Here is a 15,438-nt window from a genome sequence, read left to right as displayed (position 1 = left end):
CCCTGCCATGGAGGTCTCCACTTGCCCTGCAGGACTCCACACAAGCAACCATCACAAGCTGTGGTTTGCATTCTGAACGGCAACAATCAATCACTGAATAGAAAGTTACGAGGCACTGTTTGACAGCAGCTTCAAGACCAGCTAAGTTTTTATGGCCAGATCTACCAAAAGCTGCACTCAGGAGGAGGAAATACTTCCAGCAAATGGGGGGGGGAAGAAAGATTAGGGGAAAAAAAGGAGGGAAAAGAAGAGCTTGGTAATGTTAGAGAGGAATCAAACAATAACAATTCCCCACATACACATATGTTTAAATGTATTTAAATTTGTGAACACAACTCCTCTTCAATATTTGCTCTGATTTTCACAAGAACAAGCAATTATAAAAACCTATAATCAAAAGTGCAATGAGAGCAAACATGGAGAGTGCCGCAGCCAAACTTGTACTGTTGCACAAGGGCTGCCTGGATAGAAACACCTTTAGTGGTAAAGAGACAGTGTTTGCTCTGGAGCACCAGCTAAACAAGCTCATTTGGTTTCTTGAATGCTGTTTTTGTTGCAGGACAGTAATGGATCAGTGAATATGTGATAACAAATGATGTGATTCCAGGATGTCAAACTGCCCCATGGCAAAGTGGCTTTAAACTTCCTCTTCACATGATCAGATTAACACTCAGGCCTACATAAAAGTTTACTTCACAAGTTTACTTTTATCCACTGGTTCATGTGTTTAAAAATAATAGAGACTGACTTTCTCAGGGATATCCTGCCTCTTCCAGCAAAATTATCCCACGAGAAACCAGATGGGAATTTTTCTCTCTGCCATCTCACAGACCACAGCTATCCCTCTCCACTTAGTCCCTTTTATTTTATAATTTCTACCAAACTCATTCACATCCTCCTCCTGTGTTTTCATCTTCCTAGAGCTCCCTTGAGCAGCCCTGTGAAAGCTACAAAAGGAATACTGAACAATTCCTCGTGTGGACGTGATGGACCAAGCTGAGCTGTACTTTGCTTAGTTTGGCAGATATTCACAGTATTATAAAAACTGCTTTTGCAAACAAATGCTCAGTTTGCAAAAGTCTCTCTCCCCCACAATCCAAGAAAAAGACTGTCAGCACATCATTCTGCAATGACTGAGTAATTGCAAAATACTTAAGACCCTTGGATATTCCCCTGTATGAAAGCACTTGGGAAGCTGTTGTTTAGCATCAGCTGTAAAACCTGCAGGGCTTCTGTGGATAAAAAGTCTTTTCCCCAGAGCTTATTACAGATATTTAGAAAAGGTAATCTTAAGTGGGGCTGAACTATTTAATTTTGTTTCTACTTGATATGTCAGATATAAGGTTAATGAGCAGAGAATTAATTTTTGACAGAAAAAAACTTAAGACCACTCCATCCTAATGGAAAAGGATAGTAATTTTTTTTAGAAATTACTAATTAAAAGGCAGGTGTTGAAAACTTGCTCTTACTGCCTTCTTGAAAGACCAAATTCCATTCGAAGAGGCCAAAATAACATGAAAATGTTGCCCAGTCATCTATTATTTTTTTCTATATATTTGCAGCTCCTACTACACCTCAGATAATACAGTTTTAATCAAAAACCAAGTCCCACTTGCTACCTTGTCCATTCTTTTATTGCCCAGCTTCCAGCAGCTGAGAAGCTGACAGTAAAATCATCCTTCTTGCAGGATGTGGCCCTCACCAGCAAGGGGTCCCTGGGCTCTATCAGCAGCTACTGAGCCCTGCCATGCAACAGATCCCCTGCTTTTAACATCTCTAGTTACATCCCCTAAGGAAACACAAGTATTATTCAAAGTATATTCTTTGAATTTAGCAACCATGAAGGAATAAGTGGACTAAAGATCACCCAAACAGAAATTCTGGCTCCTGTTTTTGTGTGCCAGTAGCCTGCTCACTCTGCCTGCAAGTTGGCTCAGTTCAGGGAGTTCTGAGCCAGTTCATGCTCCTGTGTGTGAACTGGGCACAGACCTGACAGAGCCCACACATTCCTGTGCATGGAGAACTGGACAGGACCCACTTCTGCCACTCACCTTCTACTGGGCCACTGCTTGGGGGGGGTCACAGCAGCAACATGCTTCTCCTTGTTATGTAACAATTTCATTAGATCAGAAATAGCTCATGCTTATCCAAAAACCTGGATATCTGGACAATACCCTGAGAGAGTACCTTCTGAAATGAACTAAGGAACACAGCTCTCTTTCAGAAAAACTGCTGAAAGCAGTATTTGAGCTGACTTTCCAGATTCTTGGGGATTCACAGCTGCTTCTGAAGGTTCTGAGAAGGCAACTACAGAAAGCAAGTTGTCTGGCCAGTCATCAAGTATGTTTATGCACACCATGTAAGAGTTTCCACTACTACAGGAAATTTTTACAGGATGCACAAATCCTATTTGGAAACCACAGATTTAAAACATATCCTCCAGTAAACAAGAGTTTTACTGTTAAATATACCCAGGAAGTTTCTCAATATCTTTTTCTCAGCCTGTTCAGTTTCTTGGGACATAGAATTCTTGCCACTCTGCCTGTCAAAAAGGAAGGTATTTTGACACAATCCATACCATGTATTACAAGACACAGAGATAAATTCATTGTGGGCAGTAAATACGGGGTGCAGTCTCCTCACAGCTGAACCATCTGCTCCCCCCAGCATACTGTCCAAAGCAAAAGGAGAAAGAAAAACCCCTACATGAGAAAAATCAAAAGGGTAACGAGCAAAGACGGTAACACTTACGGTCAAGTCCGTTGATGTATCTCATGGTAATTTCACAGTGCCCCCAAACTGCACTGACTATGGGGTAAAGTTTTTTCCCTTTTAGTCCTCTGAAGGCCACTCCAAGATACTGTCCATCAACCATGAAGCTAAGCGTCCCTTCATCCATATCCAAAACCACCAGTAAGGAGTCTGGGAGTACAAAAGACTCATCTGGTTCCAAAAAGACGGGGTACGTGACCCCGGGCTGGTTTTTGCAGTTGTGGTAGAGTTTGTTGCGCCCCAGATCCCAGCCCCAGGATTCATTGTTGCTACCAACCAAGGACGTGTATCCCACTGAGTGCAGCGGCGCGTCGGCCGTGGAGACACCCACCACGGCGTGAGTCCCCCGCTGCCTTGTGGGCCAGTGGATCTGCCACACGTGCAGGCCCCGCGTGTAGCCCACCTTGCCCCGGATGCAATCTGTGCTTTGGGCCACCGGGTGTCTGTGAAAAGTCAGTTTATCGTCTTCCTTTACAAATATATTTAATGAGCGATCTTCGTTATTCCAAGCGTGTTTGTACTGGACCTCCAGCTTGGCAGGGGGCATATCCAACAGCATGTCCAGGCGCGCGGGCTTGCAGAAATCCGGGCCTCTCAGCTCTCGTTTCACGGGTCTATAAGGGGGCTCCCTCACATCCACAGACTTTATGCTCCCTGAGATTTTCTGGCCCATTGCTTGGCTGCAGGTTTACAAAGGAGAAAGAAAAGTTGACTTTGGCCCAACGTCACCTCATGAAAGCACCGTTTCACTGAGCCAGTGACCTGACAAGCTGAGTGGATTTACTCCTTCTGTTTGGAGTTTTTTAGCAGCAATGTTTTCAGAGTAAAAAATGCTCCTGAAAGAAAGCAGAAAGTTTCCAGTTAGTTTAAGAAAGCCAACAGAAACCCCACAGCATATTTTTGAAGCGCTTCTTCTCATCCCTAGGAGCTATTTTAAACACCAGAGCTAAATTCACTCCTCCTTGTGCAGTGTCCTGCAGCGCTAGCCAGGCTGCCAGCAGGATGTGGAGCCCACCAGCGCACGGAGCACAGACAGTCATTTCCTCCAATTCATGATAGGATGCAGACATTCCTCACCTTCTGCCCTTCCACCTATTTTGTCTGGCCAAGTTCACAGCGGGCCCAAAGCAGGCAGATGCTGTTCTCCAACAGCAGTGACAAACTTTACATGCTGCAGTAGCTTCACTTTCACTTGTGCTTTTGGTTCAGTCTCAGACACACACTAGGTCAGAATCTTTTATTTCCAGACATGCTCTGTCCTGGGCCCTGGTGACAGAGACTTCAGCTTCTCTGCCCGTATTAAAACAAATGCAGCCAACAGCAAATGGCAGCAAAATTTACATGTTTCTTTTTAATTTACCCTGACATTAAATAAAAGGAGAAAAACATCCAAAAATCATCAAGATTTTGGGGTGTTTTTTTAAATAAAGGAGCTAAAAGAAAAAAAAAAAAAAAAAGGAGGGAAGTAGGAAAAGAAGCCATGGAAGGACAAACGAAGAATGGCTGTTTCAGTTCTTTGGCAGACATTTCTAATGGGCAGCTACTGCAATGGGGGATGTTCCTAATGCTGATGGAACAGCAGGCTAATCCACAGTTCCTGTATTCCAGTACTCAGCTGACCTGAAACACAGCAAGACACATTATGGGGAATATGTGATTTTGAAATGTATTATTTCTCTGCTTCCACAGACAAGTAAGATTTGTTCACATTTTAGAGCTCAGGTAGAGTGTAGAGATAAATCAAGAACCTCTAAAAGTACTAGAGGAATAGAAGACAAAGTCCTATAAACTCAAATACATGATTGACATGGGATCAAATAGAGTATCTGCAGCAGCAGACATACTTCTGTCCTCTGGCAAGATCAGTGCCAAATCCAGGAATGCTCAGATATAGCAGAGTAGACCCACTCTGCTTATTTATTGACAGAGTGGTGACGTGCTTCAACAAGCAAAAAATCTCCACACTCTCAAGAGGCTGAAGAGCCCAAGTGACAGCTGCTTGTCATAAAATACCAAACAGCAGATGGGCAGAAATGTTCTTGCAAAAAACATCCTGCAATATTTCACTTGCTAAGTCAAGCCCATGTTCTTCCTTTTAAAGACTTCTACTCCAAACACACAGTCCCATTCCAAAGATAATTTCTGAAAGAAGCTAAGAAACATGTATGCACAATAAAAGGGAACAAAAAGAAGTTTAAGAAAAAAACCCTATAAAATTTACCATCCAACCAAGTTTGAGAAGTGAATGAAGTCCTCTTATTATTTCCAATGGCAAATAACATGTAAAGTATTTTCTGCATGTATTAAATACAGAAATTAAACCATATCTAGTCTTCTTTTAAAAAAATCAAAAAAGAAGTACAAAGGTGATTTTTCAAAACCACATGACAGTTATTACAGGAAAAATATTTTCTGGTGGCTGGTTCCCACGAGAGCATATGCACACACATCAGTGTAAAAGAACCACCAACTCATTGCAACTACTTTAAATGTTTGAAAATAAAACAATATACATAAGTATCCAACCCCCTCATATCAGATTTGCAGGAAGACTCTCAGTTCACAGGAGCTCTCCACGTGAGGTCAACTTGAATGATCCCCCTTATTCCTTTCCAAACCGTGTAAGAGGAATCCAAAACTTTAAACAGCAACTATACTTAAACTGATGCTTCCCATTTCCAATAGTGCACAAGCACTCATGGGTTGATTCAAAGATTCAAAGCCATGATGCCAATTCGGCCCAGCAGAGCAAGTTCAGTACTTTATTCCACACCTATAATCCCAGAAGAAATTAAATAGTGACACTACTACACACATAGGGAAGCAACAGGAGTAAGTGTTGTAAGCAAACTTCCATAGGAGGACACATGCTCAGGGATTGAGTAGCTCCTTTAAAAAAGCGATTATTTGAGTTTGAAAGGAAACAAAAAGGGAAAACATCAGACTTTCAAAGGGAATGTCAGTGACATCTATTTGAGATTTAGCTCTACATGCCTTTGAAAATTTCTACTTTAAAGCATAAGACAATTGCCACATTCCTGTCAGGGTGCTGAGGGGAGACAGCCGGGGAAGTCCTCAGTGCATCCTGCTGTATCACTTCCTGATCACATGAAAAACTAAACTTGGCACAGATGTTTGCCTGGCAAATCACCAAGAAATTATAAACACTGAATCGACTCACTTGGCAAGCCACAGACATTCTTCCTCATGTGCCCCAAACTGTAACATGAACAGGCTGCTAATAGGTAGATCAGTAATTCAGAGGAGTAAAATGCATCATTATGAGTACCTTGATATACACACAACTGTGCCTGCACTCTGGGATGCCCTCAGTAAGTAGTTTAATTTGAAACTGTATCTTACAATACTAAGTCTTTCATCACACATGAACATTACCATGGAACAACAGTACAAAAATCTTACAGTTGGGCAGCTCTGGTTGCTGGAGCTGAGTAGTAGCTGACATGAAGACTTTATGTAAGGAACAGCAATGTGAGCTCCACTGAGAGCAGCTCATCCATAAAGTGCTCCTGGTGGCTCACAACAGTCCTCTTGGGGGCTTGCAGGAGCAATGTGTCTCAAAAGCCAGATGATCATCTATGGCCTTGCCTGTGTCCTGTCCTTTTACACCAAGCAGATGGCAGAGACCCAGCTGAGGCATGGCACAGCAGGGAAGCACCACTGTGCCCTTCACCCTACCACAAGCTGCTGTTGGAGGGACACAGCTCACTAGGGCCCAGCCTGTCTTCACCAACAAAATCCTCCCTACTTCCACAGGTCACACACTGGCAGCACAGAAGCTTCAGGGAAGTCACATTTGCCCCACTACCATGGGGATCTGCAGGCAGCTTCTCCTCACACCAGCAGCTGTGGGAAAGCCGTGCACACTCCCATGTGTGAGTGACAGGCAATTCATCTGGCAAAGGTACCCCAGACCTGCTTCCCGTCTGCAGCACAGGATGAATACACTACACAGCATTACCAAAAGCTGTGGGTTAGGGACAAAAGATTATTCCTGTCAGACTCGTTAGAGTTCAACCCACTTACAGAAATATTTGGTTGTAAAACCTTCTTACCATCTCCTGAGTTAATAGAAACTTGTCAAAGCACAGTGTCATTCAACTGCTCTTTTTGCAGTCTTACACCTTGTAGAGAAACTTAGATTTCCTTGCCTAAATCTTCTCACCAGATACATAAATATTCAGAAATAGAAAGGACATAAATTTTCACTGTATAGCTTTGATTTGAAGGTTTTCCTAAATCTTTGCTCTTCCCATAATTTGAAACCACTACAGGAGTTAAAAACCAATAAACTATTTAGAACTGTCTTAATATATGACCTCTCCATTGCACTGGTTTAATGACTAACACTAAATTTCACTACTTATCCCTGTGTGAGAAGACTGCTGGTTTTTGCAGCCTAAATAATTTCTGTCTCACAGTCTCCCATTCATGCTGAGCTTTGTCAGGCTACAATGATTAGAGTAAATGTACTGTACAGGAACAGTACAGCTCCAAACAGGAAAAGTGTGTCAATGTCACTTAGCAGTATCTTCATTCAGACTGCTAAAATATTTAGGGAAATCATTCACAATAAAATCACAAATTACACTTACTACATAAAGGCTTTCTGGGACGTCACTTTGCTGTAATTAAATAGGGTGCATTTCTTAAGTTTGGTATGTTGGCATCAGTAGAACATACTGATAAAAGAAACATGCTTTCAGCAAAGTCAGCTTTCAGCATTCACAGTTGTATTTCCCTCTGGATCACAAACTAGACATGCAGGAAGCTTGACAAGCATGCATAAGAAATGACAGCACATAAACACAATTCAAAACTACATTAGGAACACACTGAGATTCAGGTTCCTCCTAAAATAACACTTACCCAAAGAGTGAGAAACAGAAGGTGAGAATGAGCCGCAGAAGGTGAGTCCCAGCTAATGACACTGGCCAGTGAAAGTGGCTATCAGAAATAGCAGGGAAGGAGATGTCTCTATCCAACAGCACTCCCAATGTCTACAGAGCAGTTCTCACTCCTTCTGCTATTGGCCCTCATTCTTTTTTTTCTTTCTGCAGCCAGACCTCAGTGCCACCTCCCCTGACAACGTGGGCTTTGTCACCAGCCAGCAAGGACTCCTGAATGCCAAGAGAGGCAGCAGGAGGCTCTGAACCAAGGCCACTCCTCTGTGGGCACCAAAACTGCTCCTTCCCCAGATGCCTGAACAGAACAGAGGCAGTGTCTGAACACTCTGAACATAACTTCAGTCCCAAAGTCCCTGCAGAAGGACTAGGAAGAAGAGAAACACATTATATGCTACACTGGGCAAATCGATGAAAAGGGTTTATGTATGTACAAGGACAAGGACTTTCACCCCCAGCCAGACAATGCGAAGGCACAAGGCCTATTGTCTATCAACTTTGCTCCCAGTGTGCAAACAGCTACATAACCATGACAACACTGTTTTGAAGGTGACAATGAATTAAGCACATTTTTGGCACTTAAAGAGACTGGATAGCCTGGATTCAACTATAGATCCTGGTATCCAGCATTGTTCAAAATGGGCAATAAATCAACAACGTTGGCTTCCTTGGTCAAACTGGGAATACACAATAACAATGCAACCAGACAAAAATGCTTGGCTGTTCCAAGCTATCCTGTGCTACAGACAAAATTTGATGCTACATGCACACTTAGCAAATGACATTTAATATGTGGGATGAACAATGCAGCACTAAGTCATGACTTCTTCGATTCCTGAAAGGAATGCAAATCCTGAAAATCCCAAGGACATTCCTCCGTAAAGAGTAACTTGTTTTGTAATACCACAAAAATGTAATTGTTTCAAAATTCAGGATAAGCTTGTTATTTAAAAAAAGACTGTGCATTTAGCTGCTTGGAATTAGAATAATCTGAAATACCATACCATCTGTACCATCTGACTTAGAAGCAGTTTAGTCATATGATGAAGAATGCAGAAAGAATCCTGAGTAGCAATGAATACAGTGGAATGTACATTTTTAAATCCTTCCATCTACTGTATTTTGGAACTGAGCTGACTTGAGGTCTTGGGTTGGTTTTATGTCTTCCTCTCTCTGCATGTGTTTCTGTAATTCTCCCCTTTCATGATGAAAGTTGGTTTTAGATGAAGACATTTCTATTCTGAAGAAACATGAATTGAAAATAACTTCAAGTCTGTAAACAGTTTTTCTGTGTAATCACTTCTCAGAATACAGCAATGCAATTTGAAAAACAAATATAGTAACACAATGCAACAGAAATTACTTTTTTTACTATGCAAGTACTTTTAAAGCTAGCGATATTTCAGTTCTTAAGTTCCTGAAAGGAAACAGCACTTTTCTTTCCAGGGTATACAACAGGAATACCCATGCAATCCTACAATTGCCATAAGGGTACAGATGTTCAAGCTGCTACATCCTTTCCACCACCCCTTCCTAGTCATTCGTCCCTTTTGTGTTCAGCCACCTGCATTCAAATGGCCTTGAAATGGGTCTGCCTCAGAAAACTAAAGTGAGTAAAATCTAGCATTTTATTTTGCCAGGTTATTTTCAGGTGAATAAGCCCTCTGATCTAGAATACCAGACAGTTATGTAAATACTTGCTCTGGCAGAAGGAAAGAGAGAGAAAAAAATAAAATCTCAAAGGCAGAACCATTCCTTTAGGCAGCAGTCCAAACCATGGAGCAAATTTCCACAGTCACTTCAAGCTGCCCTAAGGGGCACACCTAAACTTCATGTCTGAATTCAGCACAGGCATGAGCTTCTGCTTACATCTTCCTCTCTCTTCAAAATCATTCATCTTCCATCCTTCAGTCACAGTAAATACCTTCCTGTTTATCCCAAACAGCTGATGTGACCATTTTTAATATTCAAGTGTGAGGGTTGTATCAAAAGAGCAAATTAACACACGAAAAAGGCTTAACACTAAATTGAAAATTATGCTTTCAGCTCCACTTTGCATTTTACAGGATCATTTGCCATTTTATATTTCTACTCACCCTGCTTCACCAAGTAAGTAATACCAATAGGTGTCACACACATGAGATTTAAAACCTGAGGAATAATTAAATTTTGATATTGCAATTTCTCACCAGTCATTACTACTTTTCACCAGCCTAACCCTTTTCTTTTTAGACAATTCATTTTACACTTTAGCTCTATAGCTTTGTAGAGGATCAATAACCCTACAGCTTCAGTTTCAAAATCAGAACATCCATTAAGTGACAGCCTCAAAATGTGGCTGAATACATTCCCACTGCCTTTCTTTTACTGCAGTTCTTTTTGCTGTAATGTGCAGTGGAGCCAGTTGGCCTTTAAAATGAAATAAGTTAAAAAGCCATAAATGAGAGAAAAACTCCTGGAAAGCATCATTCCTCAGTCTAGCCAGTTGCAAATCCCAGGGAACGTGCCAGAGATGATCCCTGAGCAGACTGAGGGAAGGCCTGCAGATGGTAGGAAGTGACAGTCAGACAGATGAGAGCTCCTCTGGCTTGACAGAATGGTTCACCAGAACTTTACCGCAATTGCAGAAACTGTAAGATCACACTGGAGTGAAAATTTGGCCCCCCAGCTCAAGCTTCAGTCTGTGATTTTGTCAGTGTTTTCCAAGCTTGGCGAGGCTTTGTAAACCATAAGGGAGCCTCGGTCTGTAACTGGTTTTTACCAGTACCCTGGTAAGGATGGGGCTAAAGAGGAACACTCTCTAGTAGCAGCTCTGTGGGTGTCTACAACATCACAAGGCTACTGCAGATTTGCCAGACTCCACAAGAGATGGTTCCACTCTCACAAGTGCCTGTCTGTACATTTTGCAGTGGATGATTCTAAGGCCTTGCCTCAGTATCTTTTATAAAAAGACATTCAACACCAGCTTAAGATTTGCAATGCTTCTGGAATGACTGGGAGACTTTTGTGATCATCTTTTGCATCCAAGTATTTGTGTAATTCCTATGTGGACTGAAGCAGTTACAGACAACACCTGTGAGATGTGCTCAGCTGAAGCAGCCCAGAGGCAGTTCCTGATGTGACCTGGATGTCATTAATACTTCCAGCAATGCTGCAGGAGTCCCAGAGACCATGCCTCTGGCCAGACACAGCAGACAAGAGCTGAAGATATTCTTCCCCCTGGGAACTGAACAGACTGATGCAGAAGAGATGCCCCAAAAGGCTGTCTTGGACAAACCACGGGTGGACACAAATGCACACGGGGTCAGGCCCATTCCCCCCGTCAGGGCTGCAGAGTGAGGCGGGGAAGGCAAGGCTGGAGGGAACCCAGCCATTGTTCTTGCACAAACATGCAGGAGATGAGTGCATGAGAACAAGTTTGCTGCTGAACTAAAGTATATTCTTTTGTTTAATAGGAAAATAGACTTACACAATCACACCATCTGCATCCCCCCCAGTCCTTCCCCCTTCAGCAACTTCAGTCAGTAGCCACGCTCAGCCAACTCTGACAGAGCAGCAGCAGGCTCAGGAATAACTGTTCCTACAAGACAGGACAGACATCCTGGAAGTGAGCACATGGAACACCAGGCTGGGCTGCCAGGCCACATCTTGCCAAGAAACCCTGATGAGAAGGAGCTCACATCAAAGCTGTAACTGCAGGCAAAGTGTCCTGAGGATTTCATGTCAAGTCAGCCACAAGACACAAAACCAGGAAGCAATGCTTCATCAGCCCCACAGTTCCTTCTTCTAAACAACAGAAATGAAGTAAACACACTTCAGATATGTTAAAGAAACATCATGACAAAATCAGATTGCTCAGATTCTGTATTTCCCAGGTGAGGCAATGAATCAAGTTTCTTTGGGGTGCTGACAAAAAGATAAAACTTCCTGTTAAACAAATAAATGCTTTTGCAAAACCCCACATTATTTAAGCAACAGCAATGAATTTCATCTGTTTCAAACACCAGCCACTACTAAAGCCCATCTGTCAGTAGAGAACAATTGCACAGAAAAGTGGAGATAATGGAGAAAGTAATATCATAGAAACAAACTGCCTAAGTTCTAAGCAACAAAATTGATTTTCCTCATGCTTATAAAAGCTTTTCCATTTTACCAAGTAGTATTTTTGTGTCTGTTTTTTATTATTTTAGGAAATTTAGGAAATAGGGCACTTGGCAACACAGGAGAGGCTGGGGAAAGGCACGGGACTTTAAGGAGTTAAAGATTCACAGACATTTATGTCCCCATGTCAAAAATCTGACTCCTGAAGGCACAAAGGACACCTGGTGAGAACCCAGAATGGGTCTCATAGTGGTGAATCATAGAATGGTCTGGAAGGCACTTTAAAGATCATCAGGACTCGGGTTAACAGCACAAAGCTGAGTAAGGGGAGGTTTAGGTGGGCTATCAGGAAAACGTTTTTCACCCAGAGGGTGGGTGGGCACTGAACAGGCTTCCCAGGGAAGGTCACAGCACCAAGCCTGTTCAAGAAGTGTTTGGTCAATGCTCTCAGACACATGGTGTGACTCTTGGGAGTGTCCTGGAGGAGTGGCAGGGCCAGAAGTTGGGCTTAATGATCCTGTTGGGTGCCCTCCAACTGAGGATATTCTGTGATTTTAAGATTTAGTTCCAACCTCCCTGCCATGGTCAGGGACACCTGCCCTTAAACCAGGCTGTTCAAAGCCCCACCCAACCTGGCCTTGAACATTACCTGGGATGGGGCATCCATAAAATCTCTGGGCATCCTGCTCTAGCCAACTTCTTATCCACACCAAGTGATTCTTTCATCAAACCCATGTCTCTCCAGTTTAGAAATAAAAATGTCCTGTGGGACAGTGTTAGATGCTTTGCACAAATCCAGGTAGATTATATCAATTGCATTTCCCAGATCCACCAATGCCATAATCTCACCAGAGAAGGCCACTAAATTTGCCAGGTATAGTTTGCCATCAGTGAAGCCCTGCTGGCTGTGTGGAACGTGATTTTCTTTCTGGCTCTTTCATTGTCCTAGAGCCAGATTAAGTCAAAAGGCTGCTTTCTCAAATCAATACTGTTCTATGGAGAAAAACTATACCCAACTTGGCAGTGTTAAAATCAGAGAGCCTCCAACTAGGAAAAGCCATGATGGAAGAAGTTGCTACTTGGAGTAGCATTGACATCTCTCTGTTACTGACCTAACAACGTACATCCTCAGAGAAATTCATGCTGCAAGTGCCAACAATTTCAGGTATTTCTGACCACAGGAAAGTACTTTAAAAAGCCCACACTAGACTTCCTAATAGAGGTATGGATAAAAATAAATCAGCTTTGTGCCTGCCTACAGGGCAACTCAACACAAACTGTGATCTATAAGCTCAAACACAAGTCCTGTATTTCTGAAAATAACTTTAGTCTAGTTCCCCCTACTAAGCAGTCTTCTGCAGGGAATTTTCTTTTAAGCAGCATTTTATTTGTAACAATTAACTGCAAACTATATTTCCTTCTTTAATGCATTGGATGAAAAGGGAGGGAAAAAAATTGAAAGATATTTGGAAGAAAGCTGCATCAGGATGCAAGTTGTGATGGGAATAAAAATATCCTAGAACTTAATCTTTAGATGAAATAAAATAAGTAACATTGTGTCCTGGAAGCCTTGCAAAAGCTATATTAAAAATAAAAATATAGCATATTCCAATTAATCTTCGTAAAAAAACCCCATATTTGATATGATTGCAGACAATCTTCCAGACATGATCTAAATCTGCCAGACTCTGATTCTCCAATAACTCAGGCAGGGACCTGTTCTGCCCTGGAGAAAAATGTGTTCAATCTAAATTTGGATCAGCAGTACTTTAGACAAAGAGAAAGTACATCAGTAATTACAAGTTAAGCTCCAGCAACAGGTGGAATATACTGAAAACAAAGTGCTCTGAGTTTTTAATTCTGGAAAAAAAAAAACCTAGATTGTATTGGGATATACAGATCATCTTGATTTCCAGAATGATAAAGAATAAAAGTAATATTTAGAAATATATGTAAAAGTAAAGGACTACCTTCAGGAAAATAATTAATCTTCCCACTGAGTTGTAAAAATTATAACACAGTCAGTATAGCCTGCATTCCTGGATGAATACTGGGAAAATTATTCTTTTTTCAGCTTCATCAGAGCTAAACTTGTTTTTGTTTACTACATCCCCAAGAGCGGCACAAGTAGCATAAAATGAAGTAAATTTATACTAAGATCCTTCCAGAACCATTTGAACTAACCAAGATGTTCACTTGAGCCTAAATGCAAACTTGCATTTTTCAAATAATCATTTACTGCTGCAAAATACTTGCAAGACATGTACAAACCACACCACTGTTGAATGTAAAACCATGTGGGATACTGCACAAACACTACAAATAGTTTCAGAGGAGGAAAGCAAGCCGTTTGGCCAAGAGGTTAAGGAAAATAATATCTAAGGATACTGGAAGTCTGAGGGGGTTTAAATTCCAACCATTCTTTGAACAGATAAACTGTTCCCTGAAGTGCTGTGTGGACACCGAAATTGCTACAAGAATCATGGGATCCAGAGGAGATGTGCATTTTCATATTTAGCACAAACTCTGTTACAATTCATAGTCCAGAGATCAAAAATAGAGGCAAGTTTGAAGAAAATAATTTACACAGTATGAAAGTTTAATGGAGCATTAAAACCCAGAAGTCTATTAACACTTCTGACCACCTGGAGAATCTCTCTCATGAACAGAGGTCTTCCTCCACAGTGAAGGAAGGAATGGAAAACAAAAGTATTTTCAATTGCCCCACACAGTCTTCATCACATCTATGGTTAATAGCTTCTTGTTACAATCCCAGTCTTTCTAGTTCCCCTTTCCTTTTCAACCTTTCCCCTCCTTTTCATGTACATCCCATTGTCAGTTTCCTTAATACTGGGAAGCCACATTTGGCTTAAAATTGTACCCATTTTTTAGCATCCTTTTATGAGATTTACCTTCCCACCTGGCACTGCTAGAAAGAGAAGCATATGGAAGCACACTCAACCCTCACCTGTCTTTAGGTAGCAGACTCATGAGCAATTATTGGAATACATATGCTTATTAACACAGCATAATCAAGGGGAGATGAAAAAGTCTATGTAGTGTCAAGCTCCTCTCTGAAAATCTCCTAAGGAAAAAAAAAATCACCTGTAAACACCTAAATTTCTGAAATTACTGCATGGATTTCATGACACTATATATAAGACACTGCAACATCTGATACTGAAATCAGATATAGCAGAAATAACTTACAATTATACAAAAAACTTATAATTATACAAAAAAACTGCAAGCCAGGACCAGAATGAATGACTTACAATTTGGAAAACAATTTGTTGAGCCAGTAGCTGTAATCACAAGAGCTGAGCCTTGCAGAGCTCCAGGCTGCCACAATACTCAGCAGTCAATACTGTTTGTGCTGCAGTAGTTACTGATGGGTGGGTTCCCCAGTACCACAAGGATCTGTAGGATAGAAATTGGTTCCAGCTGAGGCCACTTTTCTGTGCTCTGAAAAATATAGGATACTGTAACATAACCACCATCCTTGCTGGAAAGGGAGGGGATGTCTTCAAGGAAAGCAGACAGATGGACAAGAACTCTGTGCTCCTTCTGACTCCCTATTTCACATCCCTTTCCCTATTCCCTAACGACATGTGCTGTGAAGATAAATCATTGGGTAGGA

The 15,438-nt window shown here is 41.6% G+C and overlaps 2 protein-coding genes across 4 annotated transcripts in view; both read right to left on the bottom strand.

Moving 5' to 3' along the window:
• SPSB4 (splA/ryanodine receptor domain and SOCS box containing 4) overlaps positions 1-15,438 on the bottom strand; it is a 162,507-nt gene that overhangs the window by 54,316 nt on the left and 92,753 nt on the right. For all 3 annotated transcript variants that reach the window (XM_068201002.1, XM_068201003.1, XM_068201004.1), the window contains one exon: positions 2,752-3,608. In XM_068201002.1, coding sequence (XP_068057103.1) covers positions 2,752-3,445 — 694 coding nt within the window. In that variant the 5' untranslated portion in view covers positions 3,446-3,608. The remainder of the gene's footprint in view (positions 1-2,751; positions 3,609-15,438) is intronic.
• LIMS2 (LIM zinc finger domain containing 2) overlaps positions 1-15,438 on the bottom strand; it is a 201,757-nt gene that overhangs the window by 151,400 nt on the left and 34,919 nt on the right. The gene's annotated exons all lie outside the window — the stretch shown is intronic.

Source organism: Anomalospiza imberbis, chromosome 10 (assembly GCF_031753505.1).
Source record: "Anomalospiza imberbis isolate Cuckoo-Finch-1a 21T00152 chromosome 10, ASM3175350v1, whole genome shotgun sequence".
Lineage (NCBI taxonomy): Eukaryota > Metazoa > Chordata > Aves > Passeriformes > Viduidae > Anomalospiza > Anomalospiza imberbis.
Note: the sequence above shows the minus strand (reverse complement) of the source record. Positions and strands in the feature narration are given on the sequence as shown.